We start from the raw sequence: 21882 nt of genomic DNA, 5'->3' as shown, positions 1-21882 counted from the left end.
CCTCCGTATGATCCTACTCACATGCAGCCGTTCCTCTTGGCACCTGCTGCTCCAACCACTCTCCCACCAGATGGTTTCACGGTCTGCTTCCTTACCTCCCTCAGGTCGTGACTCACTTGCCAGTAGTTGCATGAGGACTTCTTGATCACACTAATTAAAATTACACTCAAAAACCTATTTACATATACACAATCCTCACGCTCCTCCCTGATTTATTTTTCTACAGAATACATGCCTATCACTAAGCACACCATAATTTTTCTTGCCTATTACCTGCCTTCCCTCTGAATATAGACTTCATGAGGGGAAGAATTTTTATCTTTCATTCGTTACTGTATCCCAAGTTCTTACAGCAGTGCCTGGTATATAGGAAATGCTCAATAAAGATTTGCTTACACAATAAATTTTAAAATGTATGTAAACATCCAAGCATCAGAGATTCTGATGTTCCCACATTGTTTTGTCTCTTCCCAGGAACTCTTTTGGGTCAGACTGCTCCCTGTGGACTATGGCACCTCTGAGCCAACTGATTAGCCACATCAACTCCACCTGTGGGCCAGAGAACTCCACAGGCACCAATCGCGCCCGCCCATATGCCTACTACGCCTTGTCCTACTGTGTGCTCATCCTAGCCATCATCTTCGGGAACGGCCTCGTGTGTGTGGCTGTGCTGAGGGAGCGGGCCCTGCAGACGACCACCAACTACCTAGTGGTGAGCCTGGCTGTGGCAGACTTGCTGGTGGCCACCTTGGTGATGCCCTGGGTGGTCTACCTGGAGGTGAGTGGGCCCCACATGCATGCTGCTCTCATAATTGTGCTTGTCTGCCTTCCCTGAGACCCTGGGCTTTAGAGCTCAATGTACTCTGCAGTGGTCCAGGAACTTGGGAAGAAAGGAACATGCCTCATATTCTCCCTTTAATGATGGATGATACTCTTGAAGACAGTCACCATCCACCCACATCAGAACCAGGCAATGTGAATGATTCTGTCCCAGTGTGTCTAGAATCCAAATGACTGGAACTGACTCAGAGGACTTTTCCTGAAAAGACTCTGGGGCAGTCCCATCTCAGTGATGGTGGCGGGGAGGGGGTCAGGGAGCATCTTCATCTATGTGCATCTGTGTGCATCTTCATCTAAGTTCAATATATCCAGGGTAAGAGTGTGCAGTAGGGATACAGAGCCAGGGGAAATAACTAAAAAATAATGAATGGCAGACAATTTAGAAAGAATAGTCTACTAATATATTAAACTTCTCTTGATGGTTAGGTTGCTTTCTGTCTTAGTTGTCTCTTCTCTCCCCTGGGTACTAGTTCTCCATAGTCTCTGCTACTGAAGGGACAGACTAAACTTTCAAATTTATATTTTTAATGCCTCTATTAATAGTACAGACCCTTCACTCAGATAACGCAGCAGACCCAGGAGAATTGTTTTGGGGAGAAACATTTCTTAAATTTGAAAGTATTTTCCTTTGAAAGTGCAAAATAGAGTTAGTAGGTGATCAAGACAAAACACCCATTTGCTAACAAGGAAATCGGGGTGTCTATATCAGTTTAAGAAACAGATACTCCTACCGGGAAAACACACAATTACTGAAAAGTTTTTTTTAAACACCTTAATATGCTATTAATATCTCTCCTCTACACTGTGTGTCATTCTGAAGAGATATCCAATGAAGGATTAAAGTGATTCTATGATTAAGAGAAATTAAGATTCATCAAATTAATATTTCAGTTAATATTAATAGTGAAGGTGACAGTTAATTAAGTATGACATATCATGGGAGAGGAAAAGCCTTGAACATAGGCTGCCTGTGCCAGTACCAGTATTAAAGAATGATTGAGAACTAAAATTAGACTTATGATCTCAAGGAGGGTACATAAAGGAAAGAAATAAATAAAAGAAAGAAAGAAATGAAAAGAGAAGAAAAGAAAAAAGCAATTAGGCTGATTGATGTGGATCTAAAGGCTAAGAGAATACTTGAAGAAAATATGTATTTATTCTTCCCAGTAAGTATAATTCTGATAGTGAAAGATTTTGTAATTATCTTGACTTTTCTGTAAACCCAATTAGGTGGAGTTTCTGTAAACCTAATTAGGTGGAGTCATCCTTGAAGTCAGAAGCTACATCTTTGTTCTCCTCTTCCTCTAGTCCAAACTCACTACCTGACATATAACATGTGCTAAATATCTGATACATGAGTGACTAAATAAATCTGCTCTGTAATGTATGGGCAAATCCTGCTGGTATCATCTCCATCTATGCTCATTGTTATAGGCAGACCTTTAGGGTGAAGGAAGATAAACTATTTATAATTTTATATCCAATAATAATAGGAAAGAGAAACGTTGTATTTCTGTTCAAGCATGAAACACTTTAGGTGCTGCAATCCAGTGTGGGTTGTTCAGTGATTCATAGCTCCACTGCCACCACCATAAAATGTTCCCTTCCCATCCCTATGCATTACAAAATTGTTTAGCTCTCCAGAAGGATGTCAGAAATAAATGCAGGCAAAGGACATTCACTCTACTGAGCATTTCCCTCCCTAGCATACTCCCTCTGAATAAAACCCAGACATTTAGTATCTGTAATAAAGCTACTCAGGGCCACTCTTTGGCTATCCATTTGTGATTGCTTTTAGATTCTAGTTAGACCATATAGGAAAGCCTTCAAATCTATTTGTTTAGAAGATAGATAATGTAACTTTTCCACACTAAAAACCCATGCATTATTTTCTAACCATACCTGCCAATATAGATGATGTCCCCGCTATCCTGGTGAGAATAGAACAACTGAGCTTGTGCAGAGCCACATTAAATGTGGCCAAGAACTTTAATGGAATCTGAGTAGTAATGTCCATGTTCTTGTGAGAAAAGTTCTGATGGAGGTGTTGGTTCCCCTCAAAAAAAAACCACCAGCGGGTTATTTAACATAGGTATTCAGTAATGAAGAGCATAGCCCTCCATCCCCAACCCCCCCAAAAAACCTTCTATATTCAAAAAGAGAAGACTTGGAAAGCAGAGACATCTGTCCACTGAGACATGAATTGGGGGGGCGGTCTCTGGTCTTACAGGTTGTCTCAAGGCCTTCGTCAGTGCAGCTCAATATCTCTGCATCACTTTCTGTGACAGTCAACGAAGAATCTGCCTTGATAAAAGATAGGATACAGTTGAAAACAGCCAGCACAGTAGATAATTAGTTAAGATATTAGAAGTTTCTAGTTCAGAGGAGTAGACCTTCTATCCAAATCAGTCTATATTTTTCTTAGTCTTGAGTGTTTCACTGTCTTCTTTAGGGCATGTGAGGTACCTTAATGGAAAACAAAAGAGCACTTTAAGTCCTTCCAAGGATTATGAGCATACAAGTCTACATGTCTCGGAGAAGAGCAAAGAGCTATTCTTAGAGTATTTGTTCCAGTAACTTCTTCTTTATACCTGAGAGGAAAAGATACAGATTGAACACAAAGATTGTGGTGAGATTGAGGTCCCCAACAAAGACAGGACACACGTGAGAACAGCATTTGAGGGCTGTTCACCAGGTCCATAGTCCCGTGTACTTTGATTTGAATACATCCATCTTCCCTGAAGGGAAATTGATTCTTTTTTCCAGATACTAGTATGTATGAATTAGAAATGTTTAAACTGTAAATATTGGAAAACTGTACTAGCTATGATTTAACCAAACAGGGATTATTTTTCCCACGTATCAGAATTCTGGAGGTAAGTGATTTTTTTGGTGTGCTGGTGTTAATCCAGCTGTTCCACAGAATCATTGTGGATCACATTTTTCTATCCTTTCTCTTCACCATTCTTGGCAAGCTGGTCTACCAAAGCCCTCAGCATCATGGTACTATACAAAAATAGGATGGATGGGGGCAAGAGTGAGGGAAAGAGAGAAAGTGATATAGAGAGAGACAAACAGAGACACAAAGAGAAAGACAGAGACATTTCCCTGGTGTGGCTGGGTTGAAAGCATTCTCTAAGGATTTCATTTAAATCTAACTGGCCAGACCTGAATCAGCAGACCAACTTTAGATATGAAATTAGCAATAAATTGTCACATAACATTGCTGCTATTGGAATTTACTGGGATAAATGTCATTCCAACACAGGGTCATTTTATGGGCTTAGTCCTGAGAGTCAGAAGACTTGTAACTAAGTAAACATAATGGAGAAGACAGCAACACCTTCTATGGTGGGCTGATGCTAGCTTCAACTCCTATCAGCTGAGAGTACTTTGACAACAAAAATATCTACAAATCTGTAAATATCTGTTTAGACACTTTAATTCTAAATAAAAGAAAACCTGATTTCAACTGGCTTGAAATTCTCATGACTTTCAATTTTATGATGGTGTAAAAGCAATATGCATTCAGTAGACACTTCAAGTTTTGAATTCTGATCATTTTCTGGACTAGCCATACGCAGTACGCTACTCCCATGCGATGTTGGGCCTCATGAGCAAGCTGCAGTTCCCAGTCAGCCACTGGATACCAAGGGGGAACAACAGCCTGTCCACAGTGCACTGGGTTGTTAAGCCATGATATTCTGTGGGTTGGTTATATTAAACACATTTTCAACTTCCGATCACCTTGGGGGACTTAGTCCATCACAAGCTGAGGAGCAACTGTACTAAACTCAAGGGTACTTGGGCCCCAGTATGAACACATGAAAAGACAATCAATAGGAAATGCAGGCAAACAAAACAGAACAAGGTTCTGGTCTTTGGCTCGTTCAGTAAAACACACCACAGAAAAAGAGATCAAGGTCAGATGGAAAGGACAGGAAAGATGAACATTCTTTTTATTTTAAAGATTAAAAAACTAACAAAACAACAATGAAGACAAAATCAAAACAACACAAAAACAACAAAAATGATACATGACCTCAAAACAATATGATAGGGATTAAGAATATTACTACATTACATACTGTTCTCTTCAATGAAATTGCTCAGTCCATCCATCAGATATAAGAATGTAAGACTGATCAAACAAAGACAATAACTAGTAATAAAAAAATTGGAAATGATGCAGAGCTTCAGCATACAAGATGGTAGGCGTTCAACAATGAAGAGCAGCGTTTTTTAAGGGAGGTTTTTACTGTAGTTCCAAAAATCCCTAGATGATAGCAACTGAAGACTCCTCATTGGAGAACAAAAGCAAGAGATTCTCACAAAGTCTTCACCAGTCTCTAGATTTTGATAATTCATAGGCTGCTAAAACTAGAAGGGTTTAGATATTATTCTACCATCCTTTCCAAAGTGTGACTCAAACACAAATTCCCAGCCTTTTCCTGGAGACAGGTTTCTCCGGGGATGTGCTGTGGAGACTGCATATTAAATGAACTCCTCCAGAAATCTTATAAACCTAGATTTTGAGCTGCTCTGAGGTAAACCTTCATGGGAGGCAGGGAGGCTGCTGCTTCTTTAAAATACTAGCTGTTGGGTCTACCTCAGACCTCCCTAACAGGAATTCCCACAGTGGGCCAGAAATCTGAAGTCATTGTAATAAGCCTCCAGCCCCAGTCCCACCCCCAAAAAACGTACAGCTAGCTTGTCACCTCTCACACACTTGGGAACCACTAATCTAAAAAACTCCATTTGCAAAGATGAGGAAATTGGGAAGCAAAGGAGTGAAAAATCCTTATTTATTAACCCTATCTTTCCCCACAGCAAACCCTTCTCAAGGCTACAAACGTGGCAAACAAAAATGAAATGAAGAAGCTAATTAGAGAAGAAATTCCGACGTTGCTCTTGAATAGCTCCCTAAAACAATGGAAAATCCATTGCCTCAGACCAGGAGTTCTTAACCTCAGGATTCCATCAAAAAAATGAAATTACTTCTTTCTTCACTAAGCTGGAATTAAACACTTTCTTTAATTATGAATGCAGTCATCAACCCCTAGCAGAAAAAAATCCTTAAGATCACCAGTGGAACTCATAGACGTGTATTTTCAAACCACAGTATGGTTGTTGGAGACATGTTGAAATATTGTTTCTATTCATCACTCCTTTGAAATTAGAGGAATGGTGGGCCTGCCCCTATATCTTCTTACTTAATGAATTATTAAAGAGGTACTTGTTTTTAAAACTTTGGTGACTACATTTCCACATAATTTGTATCCTTTGTGACCCATTGTATTTTTTTTGCCTTATGCGTTTCAAAACACTCCTCTGGAAAGGTGACCATACAGCCAGAGACCCATGGCATAACAAATGCTTAAGGAGCTCTGTTTAGGACATTTCTGAAGATAATGTCATGCCCTCCCGACCAATGTTTCCCCAACCGCCAAGGGTAAAAATCACTTACGGGATTTACTATTTGGAGTGGGGCCTGAGAATGATTTGTTAAACAAGGGCCTCGGGTGATTTGGGAAACGCTGCCTTATGATCAGTAAATTTGGGAAATGCTGCCTTAGGCTGCATCTGCGGAAAATCAATAGCCAGCTTCAGTACCTGAAGACACTTTCTTGCTTACTCCCACCTTCTGTATTGCCAAAGGGAGTTCTATTCATTAGCAAGTGAGAGTAACACCACCTGGCTGCCTATAATTCTGAAGTGAGTTATTCATTAGAATTTGGGAGAAAGAATTATGTCTCTAAAGAGCTTAAATCAATCAGCTTTCTTTTTTTACTTTTTTCTGCTTTAATTTCAAAAATCACTTTACCTTTCATGATCTCCCACACTTTGTACTTATCTTACTGTCAGCACTTACCACATTATATCATAGTTATTTTCTTAGTATCTCTCTTCTGGGTCCTGAGCTCCATCATAGCCATACACACGTACACACACACACACACACACACACACACACACACATGAGTATACTGAGGTCCTAGGAACAAAAAGGAGGTTTATAATTCATTTACACATACGCACTCAAGCCAAATATCAGGCATATAATGGGTACTCAATAAATAGCAATATATGGGTAAACATATGGACAAATGTCAGCTCCTCTCCCTCCTATGATATTAGAATGGAGTTAAATTGTACTCTTCTCAGAAATGGTGTGCCAAAATACTGACCTTCAAGAGATAGAATAATGGTTGATATTAAGGGGTTTAAAATCCATTTCCTTTTTCTAGCTGTCTTTAGCCAAATAATCCCTATGTCTCCATTTACCTATAAGTCAGAAATCTTATTTCCTTCACTGGGTTGCTGTGAGATTATGTGTGAGGGTTACTTGGCCTGTTCTTGGTATTTTGGTGCTCTTTATTGATCCCTTACTATTATTTATGTGGTGTGGAGGGGTGCACCACAAATATATATGTTATGTATTTTATATATAAATATATGTTAAAATATTTATGTATTTGTACTTGAAATATATACTTATATATAAGAAATGAACGCTTTAACATTTCCATTACAAGTCCCACCAATTAGAGAATCATTTTAATGAGTAAGCTCCAGGGATGGCTAAGTGATGGCACCTTAGTGGGAATTACTTTAATCAGCTAATCAGGTTGTTTTCTTCTTGACACTCAACTAAGATCAAGGAGAAAATCGGAATTTTGATGGCAGATTCTGGAGAAAGGCAAAGAGGAAGGAGAGAGTGCAGCTGCTTCCAGTGGGTGTCTGGAATTCAGAGGACAGCTCTAAGGCTTTGGCTCCTAAGGGCTGAGCAGAGGGGTAGTAAAGAAATCCACCCTGTGTGCTCTTTCTCTTAGGCCCCCAAGGCAGCAACCCGCCTTGCCTTTTCCACTGTTTTTTGTAACCCTGACATAAAGGCAACCAGGCAAGTTCTCCTTCTCCAGAAAGGAAATGACACCGTCTGTCACACAAAAATCTCCGATGAGCACCTGATTGTCTCTTTCCCGTGGTGTCTACTCGCTTCCATCTCTTTCTAATAGATATCTCTCCTTGCTTGGTCCCTCCCCATAGCAGGTACAGATAATCTGCATTCTAATGTTTGTGCCTCTGCTAGCCATGTGACCTTGGACAATGTGTGAACCTAAGTTTTAATTTCTTTCTCAGTGATGAGGGTAATGATAATCCTGTCAATGTAAAATAACAACTCCGCTTTATAGAAAATAAGGAAATATTTTATTCTGAGCCAAAAATGAGCGACCACGGTCGAGGAACTTATTCAAGTCACTCTGAATGACATGTTCTGCCGTGGAAGAAGTTACATGAAATTTTGCAGCATACAACAAAGCAGGCCATGAATCAATACACTGAACAAATGTATTGGTGGGGGCATCAGGTGAGCAGGCTACAGCCAGGTGGGGTAAATCTCTTCTATGTATAGTCTATAACTTTTGAATATTATACAAGATTCTTACCTTTAGGGTAGATGAAGGCTGGAGCTGTCTGACTTTAGTGATACATTCCAAGAGATTTACCTAATAGTCATGAGATTGTTAGGTCAGATGCAAGGTTAAAAGTAAATAGCTGTTTTTCTAAAGGTTCTAAGGATAGCCCAAGATAATTTTGGTCTCAGCCTGCAATTATTGAGTCTCAATAACTCAGCCAAGGACAAACAATCTGTTGACTCTTTAAGATATATGCAATTTCTTCAGAGACCTCTCTTGGGATTATAATCAGCATTGGAGGTCATGTATGTAAAGTGCTTAGCAAGACACCAGACATTTAGTAACCGTTCAATAGATGTTAGCTCTTAGTACAAATGCAGAGTGTATCAGGCACCATTCAATCTTTCAGATATACTTGCATGCCTGGGCCCTCCTGAAGCAAACAAGTGAATATCCTTGCTATTATCCAGGTGGTTAAGTAACAGTCATTTAATCTGCAATCAAACTAGACATAGACACTCTTCAAAAACTCTAAGAGCACATACAGCAAGAAACAAATTCAGTTTTCAAGATCTGAAGTATCAAAGTTATAGAAATTCCTGGAATGGGTCAGGTGGGTGGATGACCCATGTGGAGTAGATTTTCAATAAATGCTAGTTTGTATTAACAATATTAGGCTCTCATCCTGATCTTTATTGTATTCAGGAACACCTTGCTTCTCTAGTTATCTTGTGACATCTTCAAAAGTAGACCCTGCAAGTACTTTTTGTAAAACCTCTTAGCACACATAATATACTCTCCTTTTATGGACTGAGTACGAGGAGCTTCACAAGTACTTGCTTTATGATTGCATGATTGAATGAATCAGCACCCAGCAAGCAGCAGGGTTGGCTGTTGTCCTAACTATCCTCTCTCACCTCTACTACCTCCAACACACCCACTCACTCACAATTATGCAAAAAAGTAGTTTGTCACCAATTTAAGAAACAGTTGCACAGTAGACATATGTGGAAATGAAATTTAGTATATAAAATTCTACTTTGGGGAGAATTTATAGCACACAGTGGTCCCATGTAATAATAAGCAACACTATCTTTCATTCTCCTGTCTCCCTTAAATCATTGTGATTATGACTCGTTAGATCAGAATGCTTGTGTCTCCTTTTTAAGCTTCTCATTCTCAAAATTCCTATAAGTTCATTTTAGGCCTTTGTTTGCATAGAGCCAAATGTTTGAGCTAAAAGAAAGTAAACCCACAACCAAGTGAACAAAAACGATGGCTTCCTCACTTGTCTTAACGGCTCATTATGGCTTTGAAACAAACAAACAAAAAAATCTTTGGTCAACATATCTCAAAATAGAGTCTGGAGATGACCAAATATAGGCATAACATGGGAGATTAAAAAGGAAATAACTCCAAGGAAAAGGGATTGTTAGGGAAAGAGAAGAGGCAGCCTTTCAGGTCCCCGCTTTATTGGAACAGAGCAGGGATGAACAGCTGGTCATACTGGAGGAGTCTTGGATGAAAAAAATTGGGCAGTGGAGTAGCACTGTCTTTTGCACATAGCTGTTGTACAGGAGAAGATACCTCAGAGGCTACAGTGCCTGTTTTCCATTCTCCTTCCTCTGAAATAGCCCTTGGGCTTGCTCAGGAGAGACATCAGGAATACACAGCCACAGCCTGAGGCGCAGAGCTTCACACGTTTCTCCTTGAGAACCAGGGTCTCCAGAACGGCAGCCTCACCAGCAAGAAGCTGGCAAACGCCCAAAGCCTCAGGGCCCATAAGTGGAGTTCTGTGGACATTCTGAAAGTGACAATTCCTCTGACACACCTTCCCGGTCCAATTAGGTTATGTAAAAGCCTAAGAAGTAAAACAGAAATGTGCTAGAATGTAAATTAGGTTCCCTGAATCCCTGACTTTTTATAAACGTTACTCAGAGGAGGTGATAGAGCTTGGAACGCATGGGTCAAGCCAAGAGGTCAGGGCCAGCCTCCCTCGTTCTGAGAGTGGCAGAAAGAACTCAGGCTCCTCCCCGGTCCCCTGGACCCAGCCTTTCCGTTGGCCATTGGGACATGAGAGGTAAGGGATCAAAATCAGTCACACTGGCACAGACTTATTTTACGTAAGTTCTTACAGATGTTGTCTCAGGGTATTTTCAAGCTTTAAAATCTGAAGTCAGATAGACTTTTTTCTTTGGAGTTATCTTTTATGAGAAATGTGTTCTTAAATTATTTCCTGGTTACATGGTGAGCTTTCTACTGGGTGGGGAGCTTGAGAGAGGCATTTTTGGCACAAAACACACATTGGGCAGTCACCCAAACTCTTTTACTACCAGCTGCGCATCTGTGGGCCAAAATGCATCTGCAGGCATTGCATCAAATGCATCCACTGACCATTTAGTCACAAGGAGCGTCCCTGAGTTTGAACCAGATCCGTGATTTTCAAACCTTAGTATGTCTAGAGGTGTTTCTTTTTAAGTGAAGATTCATGGGTCCCAGATCCGGAGATTCTGGCTCACTACGTCTGCAGAGGATTCAGCATTCTCCATCTTTAGCGAGCACCCCCACTGTGGACCACTCTGAGAAACGCTGCACTAACTGATTTGGAAGATCTCTTCCAGCACTAACACTCTGAATTTGTCCTTTCTTTAGCAACACGGCTTGGACCTCCTGGTCTTCCCTCAGGGTCCATCTCCCTATGGTAATCACAGGAGCAGAAAGAGTGTGTCGGTGTCTCTGCTGAGCTGCATAGGGAAGCCAGAAAGATTGACGGGGTTTTCATCGCTTTGCTAAGAGAAACACTAACACCCTTCTTGTCTCCAATACCCAGGTGACAGGTGGAATCTGGAACTTCAGCCGCATTTGCTGTGATGTTTTTGTCACCCTGGATGTCATGATGTGTACAGCCAGCATCCTGAACCTCTGTGCCATCAGCATAGACAGGTAGGGCTGGGATTCTCCTCCCTGGGAGAGAGATGACCCAAACGGGACGGGGGAGGCACAAGCTTTGCCTGGGAGGCACTGGGACCACCTCTAAGTAGGACTTGCTGCAGGGACATTATCTTTCCCCTTTTTCTTTTAGACTCTGGTCTGAGAAAAGCCCATGTGACAGGAGAGAAATAGTAATTCTGTAAGATTTCCTAGGTTTTCCTCTCCTCCAGCCTTCTCAACAGGATTCTGGGTTTGCTTTTCCACCCTCCTTCGGGGGTTTTTGTGATTTGTAACTGGAAGGAAAGTGGGGAGCTCCATAGGTGAGCTGACTTGGTTGGTAGGAAATTCTATACTTGTCTTACTGGTTTGTTTCTTTTTTGGTGAAGAGAGGGAAGGAGGGTAGGAGAGGTAGGAGAAAGAAAGGCACAGGAATGAGTGTATTTTCCAGGCAGGAGAGAAGAGAAAAGAAATTTTAGAAAGCATGGCTATAATCTATCAACTTCCCATATAGAGTTTAAGAAAAACAAGTAAAACTTTTAAAGTTGCTGTTGGCCTGCTGAAATGGATTTCTGTGATTCTGGCTCTGCTGTCTGTGTTCCACACAAAACAATCTCACTTTCTATCCTTAAAAGTACCCCAACTCTCTGACCTTGGCCTGGGCCCTCTTGTTTGTCTTCCTTTTCTCTTTCCACTCTGGCCCTCCTGAGCCTGAAAGAAAGCACCCTGAGGCAAAGAAAGATCCCTGGGGGTCCCTGGGGAGCCTATGGCCTCCACTGCCAGCCCAGAGCTTTCCACCTGTTCGAATCCTCAACATCTTCTTCCCATCTCTTCTCTTTTTCCAATAATATTATCCGTGCAGGTGATACCTGAAAGAGGTGATTCCAAATAAGGTCTCCTATTTACTGAGATTTACCACATTGGGCTAAGTTTTGACATGCACGACCTCATTGCACCTTAGCAACTCTTAGGTGCTATTATAATTGTTATCTCTGTGCAGAACTTACCTAAGTCACACAGCTAGTCTGGGACCATGCCAGCATTTGAATTCATGTCTATTTGACTCCAAATTAATAGTGTGTTAAACTTACCACATCTCCAGCTATTCCTACCTTCTCCCCTGAAATACAGATCACATTACTGCCTGCACATCCTGTTATAGCTCCTACAATGCTGTTTAAAAGTTTAAAAATCAAACTATCAAAACACCAAACCATCTGGATTTGATGACCTCTCACAGACACCATCTTTGTCCTAGAACACTGGGTTTTATACGCCTCCTCCTCTGCCTTCCTAATCTCCCACACTCAGACAATCTGTGCCTACAGACTGTACTTTCGTGATGCTTTCAGATCTGTCTCTCTTTCCTTACTTGCTGACCCTTCTTATTTTAGACTTCCATGACCTCTCCCCGAAGCCCCCACAGCATACTGACTGGTCCTTCACGTCATTAGAATTGGCCCACCAGGACTATAGCCCTGATGTCCACTGTCCTACTCACAATGCTTCAGTGTCTCCTTGATCTATGGAATGAAAGTTAAAATTATCTTTACAGTCTGGGATTCAAGATTTTCCACCACATGGCCTCAGTTCACCTTTCTAGCCTCTTCTCTTTCTGGGCTTCCCTAAGACCTACCTTCTCATGTTCGGAGTCTGTCCCGAACCACTGTCCCAGTGGCCGCCTTTCCCATAAAATCCTTCTAAATTCCTACAGTGTGATTCTGTCAGCCATGAGCCAGCACGGCGCGCTCCTTCTCGTAACTCTCGTAGAATAGCCAGCTGCCTTTGCTCACACAGCTCAGTGTCAGGCCCTGGACAGCAGTGCCCCAAATTTCTCCTCTACACCGAAATGGGAGTGTTGAAAAATAGCCAAAGAGTGAATGTGGAAACTCTTTCCGGTGGGGGTGTTGCAAACCAAGCAACCAACTGGAGGGTTTTTATTGTATCACTTGATTAGCTCTCCAACTGAGAAGGCAAATTAAAGAACATGTCCACAATTCTGGAAATAATGCCAGTAAAGAGTGTGTTTAAAAATAGAGGATATGGTTGTGTAATTCTGTAAATACAACAAAAAAAATTAAATTATACATTCCAGAGGCTTGTATGGCATGTGAATATTTCAATAAAATTGTTTTAGAAAATGGAGAGATAGGCGGCCCACTTGGTGGTACACTGCCGTAACCCAGGAACCCTAGGAAGCTGAGGCAGGAGCATCCCAAGTTGGAGCCCAGCCTGAACAAGTTAGTCAGGGAGACCCTGTCTCAAAACAAAAGTTCAGGAAAAAAAAAAGGGAAGAAAGAAAGAAAACAATGATAAGGATCTTGTAACATTTTTAGCTCTAACATCTAAGCCTGTTACTTAATTTCTGGACTTTTAGTACCTGTTTGAAGACTATATATCGCTTAAGGAAATACTGGGCTGCAATTGGTGCAGCCTCCAGCACCCCAGATTCTTACATCAGACCTAAATCCTTATCACCAGTGCATCTCTTTGCTGTGCCCATACAATCTTTAAACAAAAGACTGAACTGAATTCACTGGTCCTTCGCTGAGGGCAGCCAACGGTTCCTAAGACAAATAAGAATCTTCAGAAAAGACACGAGAGGGTGGGGGAAGGTTAGCCCTGGATGGAAGGAGAAGAGGGCACAGGGAAAGTCTAGGCGAGGGGCTGGGACACTCCCTCCCAGCCCTCCTCTCTGCCTTCTCCGAGTGTCTGTGTCCTCCATGCTCTCACCCACCTTCACACACCTTCACACACACACACAGGAGCTGTGGGAAAGGCTGAGGAGGAGGTGCCCTGCGGAAAGGTGGGGAACAGAACTCAGCCAGCACTCGGTTTGCCAAGCAAGCCCTGAGTCAGCCATGAGAAGATGACATTTTGCAATTTGCCAGCCAGGAAGAGGCATCTTTCTCTAATTTGCACCAGAGGACCATTTTCCTGGCGGCAGCCATGCTTATCATATTGCTTCTCTTCCTCCACTTCAAACACAACCAACAATAAAATGTGAATCAGCCTCTGTCCCATCCAGGAAGACCCCCCACATGCTTGAAACCCAAAGGGACCAGCTTAGCCTTAGTTCCCAGGGGAGAAGGATACTTCTCTGGGCTTGTATTTCAGTATGGACCAATCCTCCTCACACCTCAAAATGGAGGCCCTTGCCTATTCTAGGAATGAAAATAGCCCTCAGAAAAAACACCGCCATTATCCTTCACACAGTATTAAAATCTGTTCATGAGATGCCAGCTAGCTGGTCAGTTCATTAAAAATGCAGTCGTTCACACAGACCTTTGGTCTTCACACAATACCAGTCATCAGTCTGACAAACTTGACCAAATGGATTCAGGATTTTTTGGTCATGAAGCCCTGATCTGTAATAACAGGGAGGTAGGAGATAGGAAAGAAAAGGAAATGATAAAAGCGTTTTTGAAAGCAAGTAATACTATTGTCATTAGATTCTGAGGCACAGCTCTGGATGCTTGGATTAAAGCCGCCTTTTCTTTTTTAAAAAGCAGAGCGGGAAGTCCGCGGTGCAGGCCCCCACACCGTGGCCAGCCTTCCCAGCAGGTCAGCCCCCTCCCACTGCATCCCGGGTCAGCGCTAACTCAGAGACGGCTGGGAATGTGTCAGAAGACGGGGACACAACCAGGCGGTGAAAATTAGAGTCCTCCAAGAGGAGCCCGGAAATAATGCAACCAAATTCATTCACCAGGGAGTTCTTTAAGTGGCTCTCAAATGGCACCCATCATACAAGCAAGCCTCCGCGCCTTTGCAGGGAGCACAATAGGTACCAGATGAGTCACAGGCACCTTGGGTTTTTAGTTTGCATCTAAATAAGCACTTTATATTTGCAAAGGGCTTTCCAGTCATTTGCAAAAAGCTTTCTCCTTCAACAACTCCACGAGGGGAGGCCACGGAACTAAAGATTTATTGAGCCCCCTGTCTGACCAAATAAAAGGTGCTGAAAGCAGCCTCGCAGAGCTCGGGGGCTCATTAAACCCAGGCGGGGAGTTAGAGTCAGGCCTTCCCACCCAGGCCAGCCTTCCTCCTCCCCTCTGTCAGCTTCCTCAATGGGCACCCTCATCGCCAACCCCTCCTGCCTCCCACTTCGGGACAGGGATTGGGTGGAAAGCTAGGGCACCGAGACCTTCAGTAAAGTGACAAGCCACACAGACCCGGCGGGTGGGACTGGGTGTTGGAAGGCACAGCATAGTTCACTCCCTTGCGCACAGATGCTGCGTAATTCAGTCTACAGCCGCTCTTCACACGGCTGGGATTAGAAACTGGGCCTTCTGCCTTCCCAGGGCTCTCTGAATTGCAAGGAGCAGCTCCCTCTCTGGTGGAGGTAGGGCTGGGGTATGCAGGGCGAGGCTTTGTGTCCCAGCTATACTTGAGCTAAAACTAACTTGACATTTGTCTAGAAGCCACAAGAACAATGAAAAATAGCTACCATTTATTTAGCGTGTACTGTATGCCAGGCTCTCACAGCTGTTCACTCATTACCATTAATCTCACAACTACCAGCAAGGTGGATGTGTTGTCTCCACAGTGTAGATAAGCTGGCCGCGATGGCACGGACAATAGTGCAGGAGAAAGGACGCCGTGGGCCTTTCTACCATACACCCCGCCCTCCTCAGGCACTGAGCTGTGGGCTTCACTCTCAGCCACAGTGCCTGGCCAAAAGTTCAGCTTCTGGCACCGAAAGGCCAAGTGACTCCAGCTAAGTCAATGAACCAGGGTCTCCGTTTCCATATCTGTCAAGTAAACATAACAGCAACAGCCCCAAAGAGTGCTAGAACTCAGTGAATCACTATTTGTAAGGCACTTGCAACAGTGCCTGGCACACGGAAAATGCTGGACTCTTGTTTGTTTGATAAATAAATAAACTGAACGTTCCCTGAGAACCAGGAGGAAGACGATCACACACTCGCTGAAACGAACAACCGCTGGTCCCTTGGGCTAGCACAAAAACAATGACAATAACAACATCCGTAATAATCCTGACATTTGAGTGTAGAATTCGCACTAGTCGTTGCGCTGAAGAAGTAACCTCATTCAGTATTTGTTAATATTCCTGTAGGGCGGGTACCGTTGTCCCCATTGTAGAGACTAGGAAATTGAGTCAGAAAAGTCAAGCTACTGGCCCACAGCCACTCAGCTAAGTGGCAGAGCTGGGATTCCACAGGTCCATCTCCAAAGCCCACGGATTCACGCCGCGCACACTGCCAGCGTCCGGGTCTGTGGAGAAATCCTCCCCGGAGGCCCCAGGGAGCTCGCATCTCCAGCACAGCGGGAGACCCCAGGTCCACCGCGGGCGGGCTTGCGAGGTGGCCCCGGTCCAAGGCTCCTCTGCGCCCCAGCCGAGCCGGCCCTCGCGGTGCTCGCCTGCTCTCAGTCATCTGCAATCGCTGGAGAGGAAACCAGAGGCTAAACATCGGCTGGGGTGGGAATTCGGGGTCCCTGCAGGGCTCCAGGAAGCAAGGGGCAGGGTTTTCCCTCTCTGCCTCCTCCCAGAGCCTGAACAGCCCCCGGGTGAGCCGTGAACTTCTCACCCCGGCGGAGCTGGCGGGGCTCTCGCTGCATTATGGTGCCCTCCGCTGGCGGATGCTGGGACAGCTCCACGCCTCGCTCACCCACGGCAAGCGGGGGGATGGGAGCGGGACTCATTTCCTCTTAACAGTTTGAGCATGTTTTTTTAAAAAAGAAAAAGTGTAATGTGAAAGTGGTACTTCCTAGTCTCGTCTCTCACTTCTCACCCAAGTTAACAGGAGCCTTTGACAGAAATGTTGCCGACGGAAGATTTTCTCAAGCTTAGCTAAGAAAATGCACTTGCTTGTTCAAAATGCACATTTCTGGGTTCCACTGAAAAGCACCTAATCAAAATCTCAGAGACGTGGCCCAATAATCTTCATTTTAATAGGACACACACAGAGCAATTAACAGAACCGAGCTAATTAAGGAAAGGAAGCTGTTCTCTGGCACCCACAGTGTTCCCCAAGTACAAACCACCGTTTCCACTCCAACTTTCCTGGGCACTCCCTTAACCCCTGCAGGTGTCAGAGACCTACCCATGACCTTGAGAAGGAGCGGACACCCTCAGAGAGACACTGGCTGGTGAGGTGAGAGACCTGGCTCCGCACCACCCACACCTTTGCTGGACTCCTTATCTCTGATGCCTCATTTATAAAATGGAGCCCAGAGCTCCCTGTGTTTGCTGGGCCTGCAAGAAGTTGCCGAACAGTAAAACATATTTCGGAGAACATGCCACTCTCGGTGATCTGCTAGGACCAACTGAGAATGACTAGCCGGAGCTGGCTGGCAAAATTTTAGGCAAGTCACAAGGCCTGAGTATTGAGGATGAATGTCTTCAAGAGGACAGAAAGTGGAGCTAGGTTAAGAGTTGTCAGGAGCTAGCGGCATCTGTTCCAGACATCTTACGTTTGAGAGAGCCGTGGAAGAGTTGTCCAGGTAAGTCCCACGGCAGGTGGAAACGCATGTGAGAAATTCCCGTAGGACATGGAACAATACCCAAGGGGAGTGAGGGATCTCCTGTTGGCATGATTCTAAAATAAGCCTCAACTCTGTTTGCAAACCCTTGTCTCCTCAGAATGCTGTCACACTGAGGGTTAGGATTTTCGTTAGGATGCAGCCGAGGAGTAAACCTCTTTGGGTACAGTTCTGCTATTGTCTGGAAGGCCAGCGCCAGAGTCTTCAGAGTGAAGGCTGCAAGGCTGCTTACTCTGGACAGTCAGGCAGAAACGCCCCAGCCCCCCGCTGGTGCTGCATTTTAATTCTTCCTCCCTTTGCTCATCCTTTTCAGAGAGTTTCTCGACTCTCCATTCTCAACCTTTCTACCATTTTTACACAAACACTTTTCTCCCTTTCTCCAATTAAATCATCTATCTCCTGCCAAAGTACCAACCTGATCCTTTCTCTAGTAACCTTCTTCAACTTGCCTTTTATTATTCAGTTTTGGGGAGGGGCGGTACCAGGAATCGAACTCAGGACCTCACACTTATCAGGCGGGTGCTGCACCGCTGAGCTATATCTCTGGCCCCCAACTTGCCTTTTAAACAGTCCCCGGCCTATCTTATTGCGTCTACCTTCTGTCACTTCCTCTTACAGGTACACTGCGGTGGTCATGCCAGTTCACTATCAACATGGCACGGGCCAGGGCTCTTGCCGGCGTGTGGCCCTCATGATTACAGCTGTCTGGGTACTGGCGTTTGCTGTGTCCTGCCCTCTCCTCTTTGGCTTTAACACAACAGGTAACATTGACACCGTCGCATTCATCGCCTATGGGTGGTACCCACCCCGATGTTTCTGACCCCTAATCAGTGTACTTTGAAATCAAATGAGGATGCTACAGACTGCAAAGTTTTGGCCTTTGTTGTTCACAAATAAAATACAGAGCAAACATTGCCAATTATTGCAACAAGGGTAAAGTTCTTCCCCAATTAATGAAAAATCTGACTCATTCTCTTTTGAAAGAAATGTCATTGTACTTATCTGAAGAAATGTAGCAGTTTTAAAAATTTTATTAATAATTCAGATGAGATTTGCTAATGAAAAGATGATCATATATAACAGACCTACAATGCAAAAGGACATCATAAAAGTTCTGGAGTAGGGCACTTCTAACATTTTTCTTAATAAGAAACATTTCTGACACTACTTGGAAATTAGTATAAATTCCAAAATTACTGACATGTTTTTTAATTTTTAATGTGCAAAACTTGCGGTTATAATGGTAGATACATGGTGCATCTCCCACTGGATAGATTAGTGGATGGATGGACAATGTGTATATCTGTGTTGTTGGGGATTTTAAGTATATGACAACAATCCAAATTTATACATATATGGATCAGTGTCTCTGTGTCTGTCCGATGTCCAGCTTTTAGCTTTAGGCAATGCGTATGTCGAGTGAAAGTTGTTGGAAATACACACTAAGTATTTGCTAAGAGGTAACTGAATGACTAGCGTTCCACTGTTCTTTTGCATTTCTTATTTTGCCATTTGAATGGATTAATTCAATTCCTACTATGTTCCAGATTTGTGAGTTTGTTTTATGCATACTAATCACATAGCCATGTGCTTATGTATATACAGATACTATATGAAACATATTACACATCTTATGAAGTAGGCAAATCCTAACTCATGACTGTTCTTCTAAGTGTCATGTTCTGGGCAATGATTTAGAAGTCAGAACGTATTTTGGAAGACAGAGGCCCTGGAATCAGAAAGTCTAGGTTCAAACAATACTCTACTATTTAACAGCTCCACTTCCTTGAACAAGCTACTTAACTTTTTAAAGTTTAGTTCCCTTATTGTTAAATTTGGGCTAACATAATGGGTTATGAACTTAAGCAAATTCAAGTGTATAAATTCAGTCTGTATATCCAGTTAGGAAATTTTCAATATTTATTTATTATATATGGTCCCCTACACATAAGCTCATTGACTTCATGTCCAAATTTACATGCTCTCAGTGGTGTGAAAGTGCAAGCCTGCAACCCCAGTGCTCTCAGAGGCTGGGGCAAGACGCTCATGAATTGGAATAAACATAGCAATTTAGCAAGACCCTGTCTCAAGTAAAAAAAAAAAAAGAAAGAAAGAAAGAATAAAAAAGAGCTGAGGATATAGCTCAGTGTGAAGGCCCTGGGTTCAATCCCTAGGGCCACAAAAATTAAAATGAAATAACATCTTCCCTTTGAGTTCTATAACATATGATATATTAATATATGTATCATATGTCTTATTACTATTCAAGGTTATCACAAAGCCATGCATATCTTTATGTGTGATATAGGAGATTTTTCAAAGCAAATTTTGAGTCCATATAATTTTTACTTTATTAATCAGTTAGGCTCTAACCCTTCCTGTATCTACATTCTACCTCCTTTCTAGCTAGAGGCTTTTTGCAATTAAATCAGGATTATATTGGGATAACTTTCAGAGATGTGCCAAGCACATGCTACATACTCAAGGCCAGCCTTCTATCTCTGCCACATTGAAGGTTAGGTAGCCAAGTTATCAACAAACATTTACCTAGTTAACTTGGAGTATTCCTAACATGTGATGCTGTTGTCATCTTTGCACTGCTCTGTACCATTTGCTATTTTAATTGAGATGTCATACACACAAGCTCACGTTCATACCACAAGGCAGTACTCCCCAAATCACTGACTGCGTGACACTAAAATATCCTTCTTGGTGAGCATTCCGTGTGCTTTATGGGTTGGTCAGATAACTGAATCGCCTTTACCAACCTTGTTTCTGTGTGCAAACGCTTTTTCAGTGCGAAATGGTCATGTGGGAAGCTCACAACCAGTACCGGGCCAAGGCGCTGCTCACCAGTGTCTGCTGGGCCAAGTGTGGTCCTCTTCCCCATGCTGGGAGGCTGGCGGGGGCGGCTTTCTTCACTCTCACAGGTGCGCACAAGCTCCCTGGGAACAGTTGAAACTGTCTCAAAATTAGACATTCGACAGAGTTCCCAGTTAATGTCAACTTCTAAAGGGGAGAAGAGTGATGAGCTAATTGCGGTGTTGTTGCTACCGGTGAGATCATTATTGTTCCAGAAACAAAACTAAGAGAAATCTTTCCAGAAAGATTTTCAAATTTAGAATCGAGAAGGCAAAAAAGGCGTGTGACTTAGCACATGCACTCGCTGCCCTTGCCTCACTCTGTCTCTTTCTCTGTCTCTCTGTCTCTGTCTCTCTCTCTCTCCCTCTCTTTCTCCCCACTATAGTGAACCCTCCAATTATGATTTGTCATAAAAGCCCAGTAGATGTTAGCTGATGATGTCATTATTATTTATTAAAAGTTTTTTGTGCCTCAACATTTAACTACACATCTGCTCCAAGGAAAATCTAAACAGTGGCAGTTCTGCTGGTGTTTAAAAGGGAAATCAGCTCGGGAAATTAGTGAGCAGAACTCAAGGCAGGGAAGCCTAATCATCCTTCTCTGCCTCAGTCTGACCTTCACAGTGTAGCTTCATTATCTTGATAGATTTTGGTTCCTTCATCAACTCACTCATCTATGAGAAAGTTCCATGTTCAGTTGATACCCTAATATACGGGACTTTTCTCTCAGCCATTTTTTGTATTTCCTCTGTGAAAAGTAGAAGAGAAAAGGGGAGGATGCTGCCATACCTGATTTTGGAAATAGCTAGACTTTCACAAAGATGTGTGTTACGGTTTGTGTCCGGGTGTTCCCCCGCTAAAGCCTCATGCTGTCATGGGGCGGGCTTTTAGAGTTTGATTGATTATGGGTGTGAGAGCTACACCTGCCCTGGGGCAGATAGTTTTGCATATGTAAGGGAGAAATAAAGGCTGCTTGTCTCCATTCCTCCCTTTTGCTATCTTCAGCAGCCATGAACTGTTGCCCTCTGCCATGTGCCACCCTGCCTTGGAGCCAGCCAAGTATGGACTGAAACCTCCACAAACTGTGAGCTAAATAAACCTTTCCTTCCTTAATTTTGGGTGTCAGGAATTTTGTCTCAGCAATGAAAGAAAAGTAACCACGACAATGTGCAACACACAAAAAAACTCAGAGTTGCTCCTAATTCCTGAGGAAAGGGCAGCAGGGAGCAGATGTTAGATCATAGAGATTCCAAGCTATAGGTCCTGGCTGACCAGCTTTGCCCTGGATCCCAGCAGAGGCCCAGCAGCCCAGTCAAACGTAACCCCAATGG

At 43.2% G+C, this 21882-nt stretch overlaps 1 protein-coding gene and 1 long non-coding RNA gene across 3 annotated transcripts in view; one reads left to right on the top strand and one right to left on the bottom strand.

Moving 5' to 3' along the window:
- Window positions 1-508: 508 nt before the first annotated feature.
- Window positions 509-21882, top strand: part of Drd3 (dopamine receptor D3) — a 32660-nt gene continuing 11286 nt past the window's right edge. For both annotated transcript variants that reach the window (XM_013515045.1, XM_013515044.1), the window contains exons 1-3: window positions 509-778; window positions 11089-11201; window positions 18309-18451. In XM_013515045.1, the coding sequence (XP_013370499.1) occupies window positions 509-778; window positions 11089-11201; window positions 18309-18451 (526 nt within the window). The remainder of the gene's footprint in view (window positions 779-11088; window positions 11202-18308; window positions 18452-21882) is intronic.
- LOC102009084 lies at window positions 8289-21415 on the bottom strand. The gene is made up of 3 exons (XR_261275.2): window positions 20544-21415; window positions 9846-10119; window positions 8289-8348 (listed from the first exon to the last, which is right to left on the bottom strand). It is a non-coding gene; the product is annotated as an uncharacterized LOC102009084 (long non-coding RNA).

This window comes from Chinchilla lanigera, unplaced genomic scaffold (genome assembly GCF_000276665.1).
Source record: "Chinchilla lanigera isolate Chin_1 unplaced genomic scaffold, ChiLan1.0 scaffold00026, whole genome shotgun sequence".
In the NCBI taxonomy this organism is placed as follows: domain Eukaryota; kingdom Metazoa; phylum Chordata; class Mammalia; order Rodentia; family Chinchillidae; genus Chinchilla; species Chinchilla lanigera.
This window is presented reverse-complemented; position numbering and strand designations above follow the sequence as displayed.